Source organism: Rhinolophus sinicus, chromosome 2, assembly GCF_057876585.1.
Source record: "Rhinolophus sinicus isolate RSI-liver-muscle chromosome 2, RSI-T2T, whole genome shotgun sequence".
NCBI lineage: Eukaryota > Metazoa > Chordata > Mammalia > Chiroptera > Rhinolophidae > Rhinolophus > Rhinolophus sinicus.
This window is the reverse complement of record NC_142502.1, coordinates 138,108,466-138,126,563: the sequence shown is the minus strand read 5'-3', so window position 1 is coordinate 138,126,563 and position 18,098 is coordinate 138,108,466. Positions and strand designations below refer to the sequence as shown.

Sequence of the window (18,098 nt, the reverse complement as noted above, 5' to 3'; positions counted from 1 at the left end):
TCTCATGGTGTGGTGCAGGGTTGGCTCATGCCTGCCCATGTCTTTCTGAACAACCCATGATCGGCAACAGTCAGTTCCTCATCTACCAACGGTCAACCCACAAGAAACAGATTTTCCCTAAAGCTGAAGAGTTTCTAGCTAGCCATGAAGAATCATCTGTATCCTGGATTTGTGTCTTTTCTTTCCCTACTAAACCAAGCGGCTTGAGAATAGGAATAAAGTCTTTGACCCTCTGTATCCCCCACAGGAGTGAGGAAAGGTGGAGTCCAGGCCACTGGCCAACACTGTGCTGCTACCCTGATGTTAGGACAGGAGCGGGGTCATCCAAGAACCCCATCACCTACCTTCTCCCCCCAGGAGGCCTCCTTCACATGCTCATCAACACAAGAACACAACAGAGCCACCTGCAGTCTGTGAACGTTTTATTCTTCATAAAGTGCTCAAAACATGAAGAACAAGCTCTTTATACACAGGAATTACAACTAGGAAGACAAACAGCAAAGCAGAGCTGTGCCTGCTCCCTGCCCACCCCACCTACAGCTCTCCTCCAACTTGTGGCCAGGAGCAGAAAACATCCAACAAGAACCTTGGACTTCAACTCTCAACTCTTCTGAGGATGTCCCTGACCTGGGCATTTTGGAGGCCCATAATCAAAGATGAGTAGAAGGTGAGGGCCAGGGCTGGGACTGAAGAGCCCAGAAGAATACCTAGTACAGAAGTTACCCCCTTGCCCCCAGAAGAGACACCTATCCAACCCCCAGTAACCCCCCAAAAACATGACCGAAGTCCTGGGTACCTGTGGACACTTTCCTCAGTTTTGTTGAGTGGTCCTTAAGGTAGATAACATTACAGGAGCTTTCCCCCCTAAGTGGGGCTCCTCTGCTTCATCCTGGCAGAAGACATCCCCCCCACAGAGCACATCCCCTTCTCTTCCAAGGCTTTCCGAGTGATCCCACAGAGTGACCCCACAGGCCTGCTCATGAAGAGGTGATCCAAAGCAGCTCTCGCCTCCTCACTGTGTCCAAGTAGCCTCCTTCAGCACCTCCTCACGCCACAACTTTGCTAAGGCAGGGTGCCCTAAGCCACCAAAGGGCCCCTGCAGACCCTGTGGGGAAGCCTGCTGTTTTCCGTAAACAAACCAGGGCTGGGCCACAGGACAGACACTTCGTTTCAAAGTGCACTGCAGCCAAGCCAGGGAAGGCCATGGGCAGAAGGGACAGGCCGAGACAGCAGCTAGTGGACGGATGGAAGACCAACAAAGGCTTTTTCCTAAGTATAGGCAGAGTGGGACCTCCCATTTCCAGAACATAGTTTTTCCCCAGGATCCCCCTTAATTGGGGTTGCGGGAGTTAAGAAGGTAGCAGGGAGGTTAAGGGTACAGCAGCAGCTTGGCAAGACCCTTCACTGAAATTCACTGTAGGGAAGGGCACGTACCAGGGCTGCCCCATCCTCCATTCCCGTTACCGTTACCAGGGCCCTGCCAGATCCAGCCCCAAGAGCTCAACAGGGAGGGGGCAGGGCACCAAACAGGGGGTGGGGCCTACATCCAGAGGCTCTTGACCCCACCCACAAAAGGCACATTTTAATCGGTTTCCAAAAGTTCAAACCCTGTAGCAGCACAGAGTTTTGGCATCTGGACAGGCAACGAGTACAGGAATGGAGGCTTGACCCCCAAATGTAAGCCACCCGAAGCCCTGAGGCCTGGAGGTGGGTGAGGAGGTACCCCCCTGCTCCAGCTCTCCACACATTCACACATGACACTCATGGAAAGGTCAGGAGGGTAGGGAGTCACCAGGAGAATGCCCATCATCTCCCTCCACCCACACCACACTTGCTCCGCAGACAGCTGGAGACAGACAGACTCAGGACACAGCAGACACAACACTAGACCATACAGGATCCTTGTTCCCGGGGGACAGACAGGAGGCTGAAGAGCAGGTACCCTGGTTGCCCATAACTCAGACAAATGGGCAGCTTCGCCCCTGCCACAGTCCCAGTAATACGAGGAGCCCTCCCGGGGCTGGAGGGGGATGAAGACGACGAGGGTTTAGCTGTGGAAGAAATGGCTGAGCCTCCCTGTGGGGTAATAAAGTATGTCCCAGATACCACGTCAAATGGCAGCTCACCCCTGCTCCATCTTGAGGACTAAATTCTTTGTTCTAATTCCTGGAGCCCCCAAAGCTAAGGGGTATGAAAACAGGCAGGTGTGTAAGACCCACCACCTATTGGAGTCCAAAGCCCCCCTCCCTTCAACAGCCCCAGTTGAGGCAGGAGGGATGGGGAGCAAGGGGTGACAAGAGAGGACACTGTGCCCAGCCCCAGGTGAGTGAGTTCAGCAGGAGCAGGGAGGGTATAAGCCCTGTTTGGGCAGTGGGTCCTCGCCAACCCTCCCGGGGTGGGGGGATGAGGAGGGCTACTTGGGGGGGCTGGGGGGGATCTGCAGCAGCGTGGGTGAGGTCTCCATGATCCGCACCAGCAGCCGGTCAATGTAGCTCTCCAGCTCCTGCACGTGCTCATCGCGCTGGCTCAGCTCCCGCTCCCGCTGCAGCACCAGGCCTATGAGCTCGTCGTGGGTCAGATGGTAGTACTTGGCCGACTGGTCCAGCACACCTGCATCCTGAGGGCAGACGGAATGAAGTGAGCAAAGCACCCTCAGGCCTACCTGCCCGCCGGCCCGCCCACACCCCAGCTGTACCACCACAGACCTTTAGAGCTGCCTCTGTCTCTAATGCCAGAGACAGCCTAACTAGCTTCAGGGCTCGGGTGTGGGGGGCCAGGCCTGCTCCTTGCTTGCTCCACCCTGCCCAGAACCCCATTCCTGACCTCCAGACGCCTGGCCTCTCTCCACAGCACTGCACGTCTTTCTGATGCCCCGTGGCATCCTGCGGGACCTCACCTTCAGCCGCTTAGTGTCCGCGGTCTGGCCAGCCTGGGAGGCCGGAGCCACAGGCTGGACGCTGCCAGACGTGACTGTCTTGAGCTTCTCTAGCCCGCTGCTCAGGGCCGTGCTCAGACTGGAGCGGGGCTGCTTCCTGTCGGGGCTGCCCTCCACAGGGACAGCACTGAGGGGCTTCACAGGGTGGGGGCTGCAGAGACAGACAGGAGGTGCGTTACGGGGGAGGGGGGCGGACAGCACGAGGAAAAGGTGGGGCCGCAGGTCTGCTGGGCAGATACCCCCCACTTGGCGGTGGCTGCCCCTACACAGCCAAGGCCTTGGGACAGCTGTGCCCAGCACTCCTCAGCACCCCACCCATCTCATTCCCTCAGATGACCTCCCCCTTCACGGGGACAGCAGAGGCCTCCTACACACTTCTCTGCACCTCTACCCAGTCTTTGCCAGGGCCGCCCTTCTCCATCCATCTTCCCTCCCTCCTCCTTATTGCGACCTTTCTCTGGTGGTGGTGGTAGGGTGATCATCGCCCACCCCCAATTATCCCAAGTTTCCCAGGACTATGGGGATTCCCAAGATGTGAGACTTCCAGTGCTAAAACTAGGAAAGACGTGGGCAAACTGGGACACTTGGTTGCCCACCTCTCCCCACTGGTTGCTTCCCCTCAACGTTTGACACTGGCCTGAGAAAGCTTCCCTGACCTTGTGTTTGCCTGGCTATCACTGTCAGTCACCCCCACCTCTTGTTCCTTCTCCCCCAGCCTCTCCAGAGCGTACAGGCTGCATTCTGTCGATGCTCTCACCTTCACAGACTCAACCCACAGAACAGGACGTCGGCCCCCGCCAGCCTATCGCAAGCGCGCCTGCTGAGGCCACCAAGCCCTCGGCCCTCACCTTGCTGACCACTGTGGAGCTGACTCTTGGACCACTCCCTTCTTTGGCCTGCTCTCCTCCTCCCTCATTTCCCCCCAGCCCTCCTCTGGTTCTGACCTCTGACAAACCCCTTCTCAGTCTGCAGTTATGCTCTGGGGCTCTCTCCCCTTCACCCTCATTGCCACCTCCAGCCTAGCCCTCAGCCCTGAGCTCAGGACCCACACAAACAGTGCAGGCTGGCCTGCTCCACTGGGGGTCCACTCAAAGCATGTCACCCTGCCCTCTACGCCTGCCCTTTCCTCTGCTCCCCAGCAGTGAGTGGCACCATTAGCCTCTCGTGGCTCCAGTCAGAAACCCGGGGATCCCTCTGAATCCCCTGCTTCAGCTTCAGTTTTAACACACATCCAGCCCTGCTAACCTTCTCTCACACCACCCCCGCCCCTCCAGGCCAAAGCTTCTAAACCTTCCTTCTGGCCACAGCTGCGAAGTCAGCTCTTCAGGGAGTCCTGCCCACCTCCAACCACTCCTCCACTCTGCTGTGGGATCAAGATCTCAGCCTCCCTATCAGGGTCAGAAAACAGTCTCTAACAACTGAGCCCGGCCCTTTCCTCCTGGCCCTCTGCCCCCATATGCTCCAACCAGAGAGGGCACTCTCTCTCACCCTTAGGCTCTGACAAAAGCTGCCCCTCTGTCTGGAATTCTGCCCCTTCCCTGAGGGCCTGCTAACTCCTACTCCTGTTTCAAAGCTGTGCGAAGCCACTTCCTCCAGGAAGCCTTCCTGATTCCCCCAGGCAAACTAAGGTGACCCTCTTCTGGGAAACCCCCAGTACCCTGTACCTGCGACAGTTACCCAACCTGCAAGCATCAGGCCCCTAAATCAACTAACCTACCCCTAGAGGACCTCTGAAAATTGACGCTTACTTCACAGAGCATTCAGGAGTAGGAAGCAAAATGGCTTAGGTCAAGGCCCTTCCCTCCACTGGAGAAGGGCTCACCCACATCCAGAGACGTGTGCTCTGTTACTCAGGAGAGGGCCGTGTTGCAGCCTCACAAGCTGGGGACAGTGGCAGAAGCCCGGGAAGGGGCAGGCAGTAGGGCCAAGAATGCATCTCAGTCTGCCCTCCCCACCAAAGAGTCTGCGTTAGAGAAGAACGTGGAAAGGCAGCTAGCTTTCCTGCCACCTGCGGGCGGTGCCATGGGAGGGGGGAGTACCAGGAGGCCTAACAACACCCTGAATGAGGGGCCAGGAGTCCTGCGCTCCCAGTATGATTGCCCTCTTGCATCTGAGAGACCTTGGACCTTCCACGGACTCCATTTCCTTATCTGAAAAATGGGGACAGCGCTATTCGGCCCACCCACTTCATAACGTAAAGAACATACCAAGTACAGACATGAAGCCAATTCTGAAGAGAACAAAACTTCTAACAAGTGGCAAGTGTAATTAGCAGTGCTGCTGGCACACAGCAGGGCCAGCTGAGGACACTGGAAAGCTGTAACCACCTCCTCTCCCACACCTCTGGGAATGGCAGCACCACCTATCACTGGAACAGCAGACAGAGCAGCGCAGGCTCCTTCCCACCCACGTCTGATATATCAGCCCTGGCCCCAAGCCTTCCCTTCGGGGCTCACGTCCATCTTCCCTGCTGGGCTGGAAACTCCATGGGAACACAGTGGGGACAGTGACTTTCATCTCTGCTCAGCGTCTGGCACACAGTGGACATTCAGTGAATGGGGAGGACGGAATGTATGAGCCAGCGGGCGGGGACCTCACAGAGGCCAGCTAGTGCTGGAGCCTGCCCTGCTCCCCAAACCCCTCGCCCTGCCCTGCTTATCAGAGGTGCGGCCACCTCTGCTCCTCCCACTTCTTCACTCAGGCCTCCTAGAGCGCTGGCGCCCCCCTGGACTTTGCTGCCTCTGCTAAATCACACCCTGTCACCCCCCAGTGACCTGTGTCTGCAGACCTCAGCTCGGGTCACCACTCATCAGCCACCCAGTGAGGTCACAGCCTCCTGAATCTCTCCAAACAGACCAATGCCACAGTGACCAGCGTCACACAGGCCCCACTGTCCACAGCACTGTCCTAAGCACAGACCACCCCCCCTACAGGCACAAATGCAAACCAGCGAAGCACCTGATGAGGCCAGGTACCCTTTCTTCTGAGTCACAGACGCGCAAAGCATTTTTTTTACTTTTTGTCCTCCAATGGGGTCTCCCCTTTCCTCTCGGACCTCAGTACCGGTCCCCACTCTGGCTCTCTGCCTACCGCAGCCTCTCACCCTGAGGCCTGTCGCAGAGGACGCCGGGTGGGGGGGGGGGGGCACTGGACAAACTTCACTGCCCCCAGCCCCTAGTGGCTGAGTGCCCGAGATCTCATCCCTCTTCCCCCGCTGACCCACATCACCTCTCCCCACCCCATTCCCCACCATGGACACTTCATCAGCGTCATCCCCCAAACCCCTGGCTTGTGGGGGCACCTGCTGGTCCAAGGTCTCCAAAAGAAGGCGGCTTCAGAGCCGTAACCACAGAAGACTCTGTCTGCCCAGGTAAAAAAGGCCTTCGCCCTCCCCCGGAGGGTCTGAGGCTGAAGCAGGAACCCTCAGCCAGTGGCCTGCATCGCCCCCGTCAGTGCTCTCGGAGTGGCCACTCACCTGGCACCGGGCTGTGGCTCCTCAGCTGGTCGTGTCTCCAAGGGCAGAAGCACAAGCAGGGAGGCTGGGGTGGCTGCAGCGTGGTCTTCCCCAAGTGGGGCGGGGGAGCCCCCAGTGGGGGAGGCTGGCTCCCCAGGGGGTGGGGAGGAAGAGGTGAGGGGCCAGGCTCCTGGGGGGGGAGAGCACAGAGGGCTGGGCCCCCCGTGGCGGTGGCTGGCCCAGGGTGGGAGAGGGGGCGGTGGAAAGCCAGGCTCTGGGGGGGTCGGCAGCTCTTCCGGACCAGAGTAGATGGAAGATTCTCTGGACCCTGGAGGAGATGTGGATGGGAGGCTGGGGGGATCTTGGCTCCCCTGAGACAAGAAGGGGTTCGAGGCATCCTCCTCCAGGGCCCACAAGTCAGCCTGTTGGGAGCTGCCAGGCAGGGGTCCAAGCCCGTCTGCTGGTCCCTGGCTCTGGGCCTCAGGCCCTTCTCTCTCCAGAGCCTCCCAGATCTGCTGACTCTGAAAAGCCAGGCTCTTTGAGGAAGAGGGTTCAGGGGCAGGACCCTTGGGGCAGCTAGTGGGCCCAGACACAGGAGGGCTGGCATCCTCCACTGGCTCTTCCAGGCTTGGCTCCGCCGGCAGAGCTCCGGAAGAGCAGCTGTCAGACTCTGACCCCGGCTTCTTGCCCTCCTCCTTGGCCTCCTGGGAACCAGCAACCAGCGCACTTGGGAAGGTGTCTTCTTCTCCCGTCTCTGCCCCCCTGCTACTCAGCCCCCCTGCAGCCAACTCCTCCTCCTCCTTTTCCTCCTCCTGCTCCCAGTCCTGGGACTCTGAGGGTGTGAAGAGGCGGGGTGGCTTGGGAGGTGGCGTGCTGGACTGCAGCCCCTTGTCCAACGCCCACTCAGGTTTGGGCTCTGGCTCCAGCTCCAGTGAGGGAAGCCGCTGGCTCCCCTTGGGGCTCACAGGCTCTGGCGACTCTGGCTGCACCTGGGCAGGAGGCAGCTCATTGGACTCTCCCCGGATTGGTGAGGACACCTCGGCTGCAGGAGAAATGGTGACCACATCCCAAGGCCAGGAACTGTCGACTGTATTGAGCTCATGCAAAAGCTGGCTTTCGCCTTCGGAGGCCTCCTCATCATGGCCTTCAGGGGCGTCGTCAGGGCCAGGCAGCCTCTCCCACACACTGAGCACCTCTGGGGAGCTAAACAGAGATGTTGCACTGTCTACTGGACTCTGCCCAGCTTCACCTCCAGGGGCTGTTGGTTCCCTGTCTGCTTCGGAGTCTGAGGCTCGTGGGTGCAGCAAGGCTGACGTGGACGGCAGGCCTGCCCCAACCGACCCAAGGGGCTCCGGGTCAGCCGCACTCGTGCTCTGGTGGTCCAGTCCCAAGTCCAGAGGAACCCTGGGCTCCAGCCACACGCTGCTCCCATCTCTTCCTCCTCCCCCAGGGCTCCCCGGGAGCTCAGCTGCCTTCACTGTCTTGGCCCCAGGACCTGGGTCTTGGAGCCCAGTCGCCTCCAGCCCCACTTCTGCAGGGGCCAGGATCTCACTCCTGGCCTCTGGACGTAGCCTGCTGGCAGTAAAGACGCTGAAGGTGTCGTCCCACTCAGGCAGGGCTTTCTCAGGGGAGGCCAGGGGGGTGGGGCTGGCCCTCGAGGCACTGGGGAGAGAGGGAGCAGGTGAAGGAGAGTTTAGTGCTATGTCGGCTATGAGTTCCTCGAAGAAAGGGTTGCTCTGCAAGGAGGTGAGGAATGGGTTGGTGAGACCCAAGAATCCAGATGGGGTGGCTTCTGGGGCGGTGGTGGCAGCAGCAGCAGTGGCAGCAGCAGGGGAGGCGGCTGCAAAAAGGTTAGTGCTTAGCATGGGAGCAGCGGTGGGAGCAGGAGTGGGAGGGGCCGGAGCACAGGGGGAGCAGGGGGGATGGTGAGGAAGAGCAGCTGAGTCAGGTTCTACCTGAGGAGACACGTCCAGGCTGTGGAGGGAGACAAAACCGTGAGCCTCCTGGTTAATGCCAAGACTGAACCGCCCTGCTGAACACCACGCTCCCCGCCCCCCACCTGCCTCGGGACGAGATGCCTCAGCCACACAGGCTGGGTTTGGGCACATGTATCCGCCCGGGGACAGAGGGAACACCCCAACATGTAGCTTTCATTAGATACCACCCAAGGAGGAAGATGCTGGATAGAATTCATTTAATCCTCACACCAACCCCGGGGAGCAATAATCCCATTTTACAAGCAGGATCCCAACCTAAACCAACTGTTTCTTCCACTACCCTGGGCTGAAGATTCTACTTAATGAAAACACGGTCAGAAAGTGCCTTGCATCCCTTCAAGGACTAAGAGGAAAGAAAATACCAGCTGGCATGGAGGGGATAGGAACCCGAGAAAGGCCAGCCTAGGAACCTGGCTGGACAAACAGAGACAAGACTGGTTTCTACGGACTCCCGTAGAAAGAGCAGATGATGGGGCAGTCATCAGGCATGACAGGGTGTCAGCACATAACAAGCCAAGGACGACACAAAACACGGCTGAGGACATCTACTGTCAGAGGTACATTCGGACCAGCACCTGGCAAACGGTGCCCCTCACCGAGGGCACCCACATGCCAGCCTTGAAAGCAGCCCTGCTGGGGAGGCAACGGCTGGAATGTAGAACACAGGCAGCAGCAGCAACCCTAGATGTCAGCAGGGGCCTCCGGGGTCCCCCACACACATCCCTGGCCCCCCTGGGGAATCCATGCCATGGCAGTGAACACGGGGGCACTGCCGGCACTTGAGCCTTATCTACAGTGCGCAGCTGACTTTCGGGATGTGGACGGGGGTGGACTCTGAAATTAGAGCCCCCGGCTTCCCCAGGACAGTCCTGGGGGAGACCAGAAAGACGGTGCAAGACCCAGCACCCGTGTGCAGCAGTCTGTGGTTTGCAGCTGCTTTGAGGCTGAGCCCGCCTGTCAGACCCTGACCTCAGCGGCCGCGCTTGCTATCTTGAGTCCCATCTCCCAGCCCCTGCTCCAAGCCCCAAGATCCCCATTCCTTGATGCCTGCCCAAGTGGAAACACCCTGGGGAGCACCTGCACATCCATCTTTTCCACTCAAGATGCTTCTTCCCATGGGGAAATCCTGGGGTCGGGCCATAAGGTGGCAGAAGCCAGGCTTCCCCAGTCAGCCCACAGTGACTGCAGGTTGGGACAGGAGGGCATTTAGGGAAAGAGGCCAAGAAGTCTGCAGCTTGCCAGGATTCTTCCGAGAAGCCAGGGCCCAGAGACAGCAGACCCTACACAGAGCTGGGCAGAGGCAGGGCCAGTTCGTCCACAAACACCGGAAGCAGGAGATGGGAAGGAGTCGGTTCAACCAGCAGCAAAGGTGGGCTTCCCGAGTCTGCGAGTCGTGAGCCTAGCGTTACAAGCAGGACACAGCCAGATCCCCATCCCCTGGGTTTCTCTTAAGAATCCAGCTTTTAGAGACTCTACTGACCCTGTGTTTGCCCTACAGTAACTCCCCACCCAAGGGTGGATTCTCAGTCTCACGCCATCACTTAGAGATGGAGGGAGAGGAGATAAAAGTCTCATCCACTCCCACCCCACCCAGGCTTCCCAGCACTGCTCTGACTCTTTGAAGAATACAATCCTGGGCCCAGAGTCCCAATCTCTGCAAACATCCCTTCTCCCTTCATTCTAGGCAGGCCCCAGGACCAAGGCATACATGCCTACCTTGGGTCCAAGGAGAGCAATGTACCACCAGCCTGTGGGGTAAGACCCGGCCCTGAGGTGCCCCCACTGAAGGACCCATAGCAGATACAGCCCAACCCTGCCAGCAGGACTCAGCCCCCAGGAACAGGGCGAGGGTACTCTGAGCCACCTTACTCCCCAGGCCCCTTTAGGACAAGTGGTTGGGGGGCGGAGGCCTGGGGGAAGAGAGCTCCATCAACATTAAATAGCACAAGCTTAGCTCTACAGCCCTCAGCCATAGCCTGGCCCCACTCACCCTTGCAGTTTTGCAGCAATCGGGCTGGCAGTCGGAACTATAGGGCAGCAGGGTGGCAGGGAAGTAGGCCGGAGCCTCAGGCTAGGCTGGCAATTCCTCCTCCCCCACAGGTTCCCCAGAGTGCACACAGGCCGTTGGTATGGAACCGGCACAGGGCTCTCCCCCGAGGAAGGGACTCCAGGCCCGGCAGCAGCACCGCTCAGAGCACCCAGTCCATCCCTCCTACCCAGCAACAACCCCTCCCCCATGCTTTCCTTGCCCTTGCTCCACATAAGATGCTCATTCTGCAGGTTCTCACTTTAAAACGTCCCCTCCCCACATTCCACCTGGCACAGATCAGACACATGCCCGTGTGTGCTTAGCTTTGCAGGTTATGCTCTGAGGACAGACATAAACACGGGTGTCCCACAACCCGCCCTGCCAGCCTAGCACCATGCCACCCCCCGCAGCAAGGAGCGGCGGCTTCATCATATGCTGAGTCATCTTCTCTTTTAGGACCAAAATTTGGGGAAAGAAATCAGAAACCCAAACGGCTCTGCCGCTTCAAACTATGGAAAGAAAACTTTAAGGCCTGTAGAAACCTTAGAATTAGTGGAACCTGCCACTTAATGCAGGGATCACCTGTTCACTCCAACAGCCCCCCTCTTTTAAACACTACTGTCACCAGGCAACTGACTCCATCTCCGGGACACCTCTGTAAGCGCAGGCCAGATTTCACTCGTAGACAGCTCTTCCTTAGGCTGACATGAGCTCTGAGTCCGTGTTATTTCCACGCATTGACCGCAGAGGTGGCAGGTGGATCTGAAAGGCTCTCCACCAGGCCGTCCCCCAAAAAGGCCAAAGCCAGCCTTCATGCCCTTCAACCATCTCTCTGTGTTTCCGACTGTCAAGACCATGGGTGTCAATCCCACTAGTGCCAAACGGACTGTTTTTGTGTCTGTCCCTCCCTTTCTAACCCTTTCAGAACACGATCTCCTGGCACCTGCCGGAGATATGCCCAATGTCCAGGAAAACGTCCAGGAGACTGGACATCTCCTCTCCCAGCACCTGGGCACAAGGAGGTGACACAGTGGAGCCTTGGAGCTGTAATTAGGGAGACCATATAATTTCTCTCCCAAACCAGGACATGTTTATATGGTACAGGGCACTATTAACTGTGCCAGGACAACAGGCACTGACACGACACATGGCCACACTACATCCCTAGACACACAGTTACGCATTTACTCCCCGAGAACGCCGCTGAGATAGCAAGCTCTGCCAAGCGCCACTGCGCACTGCAGGCTCCCCAGGACCTTGCCCACCACGCCTGGTGCACGGCTGGAGCACAGGCAGAGACATGAAAGGCCAGCACAGTACATAGTACACAGTACACCTATGCTGTACCACATTAGCCCTAATTAAAACAATGTTAGTACTCACCACCTGCTCCCCTACGTACGCAAAATGTTAGGTCAGTGTGAGGGGGGAGGGGATGGGGAGCAGAGTGACCTGCGCTTGGGAAGCTGATACTCTAAAAGGGCTCGAAAGGGAGGGACAGACACGGAAACAATCTGCTTTGGCACGGGTGTGGTTAACAGCGGGGGTCTTGACAGTCCCAGGCTGCTAGGGGCCTCTGCACGGGGCATCAGTGCCACCTCAGAGCACTAGAGGGCGCCGCTGCCCTTTCTAGTGAGCAACCCCCAGCAATGCGCAATTGCATCCCTAGGGCAGAGGCCCCCCAAAGCTCTAGGCCTGCAGGACAGGTTCCTGGTGTCCCAGCTGGGGATCCTGCAGCCACACTCAGCCATTCCAGTTCCAGGGGTCAAACTACAGCTTCCTGCAGTAAGTCAGCTCACCTCTCACCGCTCTTCAAAAGCCCTTGGCAAGCCCTCTGGGTTACTAAGCACCAACTATCATCTCTTCCAGACCAGCCTCTGCATTTCCTCAGGGCACACAGGGCCAGGGTGATGCTGATGGAGCTCAATGGCCAGGTTTCACACCTCCCCAGGCCAAGCCACTTTACGCAAAGGAAAGCCCTTCCTGCCCTGCCTGGATGCAAGGCCACAGAGCCTGTCCCTGCACACGGACCCAGGGAGGGCAGGGATGCCCCAGGCGCCCTCCACCCAGCTGAGGACAAGCTCAGAAGTCAAATGCAGGAAAGACAAACACCCCAGCTTCCTTACAGACGTCAGTGACCCAGCTTCTCTGGTCTCTGAAAGGCAGGCAAGAGACATGGAGAAACAGGAGAAGGAAAACGGAGGCTGTGAGCAGCAGTGACAACCCCAACGTCACGCAAAGTCTTGGTCTGCAGGAATCTAAGCCCAAAACCTGGGCAAGCACCTAGAAATGGCCTCACAGAGAGATGTCCCCCAGCATCTGTTCTACCCCAGAAAAAAGAGGCCCAGAGACACCCCACAGCACTGAAAACCTATTGTCTGTGCCCCTTCTGACCCAGGCCCCCAACTGCTCCCAGCAAATGCCATCTTCTGCCACCTCCCTCCATTCCACCACCCACAAATACCTCTGAGTTGTCACAAGGCCACCAGGCTTAGCCTGGGCATCTGAGAAAGGCCCATCTCATTCTTCCCCTAGGCTACAGGCGGCCAGCAGTTCCCCTGGGCTCCGCTGAATAGGGGCTGGGCAATAGGGACCGAGGCTGATGTACTAAGCAGGGGAAGCAAAGGGTGGCATCACCCAGAGACAGATCCACCCCACACATCTGTCCATGAGCTGCCAGCTGGCCAGGGCCCAAACGAAGAAAGGCCTGCATTTCTTTGCCCACTCCTCTCGGCAGACTCAGAATTTCACAGGGAAAGAGAAGAACCAGGACTTCAGGACTCTTCTCCCTCTGCTGGGAAAGAAGTTTAGGAACCTTCCCTCTTCCCTATGGCTTGACCCTTCCCCACTGTACCCCGCCTTCCCACCCACCTCCTGCCCACAGATCCAGGGGGAGGGGCAGGGCTTGCTGAGAGAGCAGAAATGGCTGCCCTTGCCACACTGGTTAAGGTTGCCACAGATGCTCCCATCCAGGGCTGGCCTTGGGGAAGGAGGGACACATGTGCCTATGGCCCAAGCCTAGAGCCCCACCCTGGGCCCTGTGGGCCAGCGCAGCAGCCTTCGATGGCTCAGAGTCAGGAAAAGGCAAAGGCGCCGGGGTGGGGGCCAAGGGCTCAATATTGTGATTTATAAGATATATATGTGGTTTTTACCCACAGTTCCTAGATCACAGCTCCCAAAACTCCTGAAATTTCCTGAGTGAGAAAAGTAATGGGTGCATCTTTTGTTATATTTGTTCTCTTTTCCTTAGTTCCTAAAAACAATTTAGAGCCAGAAAGGTGAAATGGGTGTTTGTTACTCATAACAACTAGGTTTTTGTTCCTAAGGTGACTTTTGGAAAGCACCTAAGGTGGGGGGCAGGGATGAGGGCTGGTTGCCAAGGGAACCGCTCATAAACAGAAGGTCGGAACTCTCAGTCCCATCCCCAAATTTCTGGTGAAGGGGTGGGGCTGCAGGTTGAATCAATGATTAATGGACAATTATTTAAGCACTGGTACCTATGTAATGAAGCCTCCATAAAAACCCAAAAGGACCCAGGAGCTTCCTGGTTGGTGAGCACATGGAGATTTGTGGAGAGTGGTGAATGAGGAGAGAGCCTGGAAGCTCCCTGCCTTTCCCCATACCATGCCCTACGCTGCTCTTCCATCTAGCTATTTCTGAGTTATATACATAGCTTTTTGTAACAAACCGGGGACCTACTAAATAAAATGTTTCTGCGAGTTCTGTGAGCCTCCCTCGCAAATGAATCGAACCTACTGAGGGGGTTGTTAGAACCTCCTATGTGTAGCTGGGCAGCGGAAGCGCAGGTAACTTCCTGGACTTCTGACTAGTGTCTGAAGTGGTAAAGGAAGAGGGAACTGTCCTGTAGGACTGAGCCCTTTACCTATGGAATCTGCTGCCATCTCTGGGTAAACAGTGTCAGAATTGAGTTGAATTGCAGGATATCCAGCTGGTGTCAGAAAATTCCTTGGATGTGTGGGGAAACCCCCCCCCCCCATCACCACACTGGAACTGGATGAAGAATCCTAATTGGTATCGGAACCCTCTTAGGAGCTCTGCCCCGGGCCTGAACTGAAGGACCCCTGCCTCCCTCTCTTGGGTGGGACACAGCACATTCAAAACAGACCGGCCATCATCAGTACTTGCCGTGCTTCAAGACAGAGATTCAGAGATGGCGAGAGCCCAGGGGTCTCCAAGGACAGAGGGTAGGTTAGATTTCAGGGGAGCTGCCCATAGCCTCTTGCCAGGCCAGGGGAGCAATTGGAGGGAGGTGCACGGGGGGTAAGGGTGGGGGCATCAATTATTAACTCCCATCTCTCAGGGTGAAGAGATCAAGAGCCAGCGGGGGCAGCTTCAGGGAGGGTGGTGGAAGTCTGAGGTCTAGTTCATGGTCTCCACCTCTCTACCTGCCAAGGCTTCCTTACCTTGAGGCCAGAGGACAAGAGGTAGAAGTGAAGCAGCAAACAATTGACACAAACGGCCTTCCTGCTTTTCTCCTATTCCTCCCCCTCCCTCGGGGGTTGGTGTGCCCATGAAGCAAGGCCGGCCAAGGAAGACCTGGACTCCTCAGTCCCCGGGGCCCTCAGAGCACTGTGCCCTCGAGACTCACCTGTATCCAAGTGCAGACGACGAGCCTTGGCTTAGGGAAGCCCCGCTCAACCATGCAAAGCCAGAGCCCCAGCCGCTTGCCTGAGGGCCACGGGCTCCGTCCTCCCAGCACCAGGATTCAGGCTGCAAACACCCCACATCCTCCCCGAGGGACCAAGCTGGTCTTACCAAAGACGTACCTGGGTTTCTGAGTTGGTTCCTTGGCTTCCCTCAAGCCAAACCAGCTACTCTTGACCTTTTCTTCCCCGCTGGATGAATGATGGGGGGAGGCCCCTAGGGTGGGACCCCCCTTGTCCCCGAGAGAGCCACGGCGCCCCAAGTCGCTTCGGCTCAGCCCCTGGTGGTGATGGTGGAAGAGGCCCATCCGGGGCTTCCGCTCCTCTTTCCGCGCGCCTTCCTTTTCTGCCACAGCCTCAGAGGAGGCCACCATGGGAGTGGCAACCTGCACTGGCTTCCCCTCTGGGAGCCGGGCCCCCTCCTCCTCTCCAGAGTGGCTGGCCCCAGCGGCCAGCACTTTGGCCTGAGTGTTCAGCGGCTCCTCTCCAGGCACCGCCTCTGAGCTGCTGGTGCCGTGGCTGCCTCTGCCCCAGAAGTCCTCTGCAGACGGAGGCCCCTCCTCAGAAGGCCGGGAAAAGACACTGTGCAGGGAACTAGAGGGTGGAAATGGGCCCGAGATGGAGCTCCGGTGCCGCAAGGGGCCCTGGGGCTCCTCGTTGTAAATGTGGCTCCCATTGACACAGAGAGAAGAGCGGGAGGAGGTGTCGAGATGGCCCTGAAGGTCAAGAAGGGCGCGGGGAGGAGCTGCTCGCATCTGCCCGGCCTCATCGCTGTAGGTCCTTTTGTGGGTGAGCAACTTAGGGGATTGTGCAGAGTCCCTGCCTAAAAAGGAAGCATACTCGGGGTTAGCGCAGGGAAGAGAAGCCCTGTTCCCTGGCCCTGGGTCAACCCTGCTCCCCTGAGGGGAAAGACCAACCTCCGCTACCCTCCCAGGCCGGCCCTCCCCACCCCGGCAGGCCCTCCCCTCCCCGGCAGGGATGGCCCCTCGCTCGCTCACCCCCTTCGGTGGACAGCCAACTGCTGCGGCTGGGCGAGCGCGTGAGGAGCTCGGCGCCTGGGCCCTGGTAGGCCAGGCTCCCGCTGGCCGAGGACAGGGTGCTGTCCGAGCCCAGGGAGGTGTTAGACTGGGTCAGGGATGACTTGCGCAGCTTATTGCGGAGGAAGAAACCCTTGGCTTTGCCCATCTTTCCCAGGCTGCCCAGCTCAGGATCCCCGGGGACACTGCTTGGGAGGATAGCAGAAGCGGATTCCAGGTCATACTTCTTCTTGCCCTTCATCTTATCCTTGATCTTGCTGAAGGGGGACCGCGGCTTGTCCTTCATGGACAGGTCAAACATACTGGCGCTCAGGTTGTTGCGAGTGAACTGGATGGTGACTTGGATCTCCCCACGCTCCTTCTCCTTCTTGCCTGCCTTGGAGTGCAGCTTGTACCACCTGTGAGAAGAGGGGGAGCAGGCAGAGCTCTGGTCACAGATACAGGGAGCCTGGCCTCCACCAGGCTGGCCAGGCACCTCACGGGGCCCCTCTTTGCTTTGGGGGCCACAACAGCCTCTCCCCACAGACTCCTGCTCTGACACACAGGCCCTGCCTTCCAGGCCACAGGCATAGCTGAGAAACTATCCAAAACTTTTCCAGGATGGAGAAAACCACATCCTGGGTAGGGGAAGCTCCTTGTGCTACTGGGCAGGGCAGCAGTGACCAGGCCATGGCCCCCTCGCACCCCAGCACCTTCCCTGGAGCTCAGAGACCTCCCCTCTGCCCGTGCCCCCTACAACTGAAACTCTGTGGCCCAGAAGGCTGGGGCTGGGGCTGGCGGGGATCCTCACGTCTCCAGGCCCCTGGTATGGACCGACCTGCCCACATTTTTCCCTGTTTACATCATCTCCTCCGGCCAGTCCCAGCTAAAGCTCTGCTCCGAGCCACTAGCGAGCCCAGGAAAGAACAGCTCACCCAGAGGCCCAGGGCCAGGAACACAGGAACACTAGTGCATGTACACACACACACACACACACACACACACACACAAACCCTCGCCCACTCACTGACTCACCCCAAACCCTGCCAGGAACACCTCTGCGAGATGTAAGAGCAGACAAAATGGCACAAAGGGGCCTTAAGCAAGAGACTCAGGGAAGGCAAAGAGCACTTGTACCTCCTGTGTGTTACAATGGAGGGCAGGAGTTCTCGTCTCATTCCCACTTATACCTCAAAACAAACCCATGACGTCAGAGACGCCGCCCCAGTTTTACAGATCAGGAGGCTGAGGCTCAGAGGGAAAGTAACTCATCGAGAACAAGCAGCTCCCAGGAAGGAGAGGGGAAAGGCGGAGCCCCTCACACACTCCCAGAGACCCCCTCACACACGGGACCAGGGTGGGTGGAGCCCACCCTACAGGGGAGGGGTGTGCAGGGAGCTCTTCATTCCTCTGCTTCCCAAATCCTCCTTCCCAACCACTCAGACAGACTCCTAGCAGAAGGCCCGAGAAGGAAGGGCTGACCAAGCCGATCCTGCCTGGCTAGGGTCTCTGTGCAGAGCCGCTACAAAGCTCCATACGGCCCCTTCCTGCCCCACTCACCAAGGTCACACTCCGTCCTAGCTCCAAGGATGTGAGCAGAGAGATTCCACAGAGAGAATGAACCGGAAAGGTTCTGGACTTAAGGACACCAACCTTAAATGATGGGGTCAAACAGGAGTGACTGGCAATCAGCCCCCTTTCTCAAGCCAGCACCCAGAATGCATAACCTCCCTGGCCCATAAGAGCTGAAATAAAATAGTCAAAGGATGTGTTCCAAGATAAATGGGAGGAAATCTCCAGAATGTAGAAGGACCACGGTGAGGTGATTATTCGAGGTCAATCCAAGGAGGTTCACCACCAAAGAACTGGAGAGTCAGAAAAGAGAGCAGAGTCGGTTCCCATGTGTGAGGAGCCTGGGGGTCATCCCTCCCACCCACAAAACAAGAGCTGAGCAACCTGAAAATCAACCACTCACAGGGGACTCTTAGGCAGTGAAACTATTC

General features: G+C 57.8%; 1 protein-coding gene across 3 annotated transcripts in view; it reads right to left on the bottom strand.

Moving 5' to 3' along the window:
• Nucleotides 1–405: 405 nt before the first annotated feature.
• The window catches only part of RAB11FIP5 (RAB11 family interacting protein 5), a 38,046-nt gene continuing 20,353 nt past the window's right edge, over nt 406–18,098 (bottom strand). The window contains exons 2-6 of one of the 3 annotated variants that reach the window (XM_074332165.2): nt 16,078–16,514; nt 15,203–15,902; nt 6,411–8,363; nt 2,897–3,086; nt 406–2,617 (exon numbers count right to left, since the gene is read on the bottom strand). In XM_074332165.2, the coding sequence (XP_074188266.2) occupies nt 2,414–2,617; nt 2,897–3,086; nt 6,411–8,363; nt 15,203–15,902; nt 16,078–16,514 (3,484 nt within the window). In that variant the 3' untranslated portion in view covers nt 406–2,413. The remainder of the gene's footprint in view (nt 2,618–2,896; nt 3,087–6,410; nt 8,364–15,202; nt 15,903–16,077; nt 16,515–18,098) is intronic. The other 2 variants (XM_074332166.2, XM_019712855.3) reach the window with 2 other exon arrangements.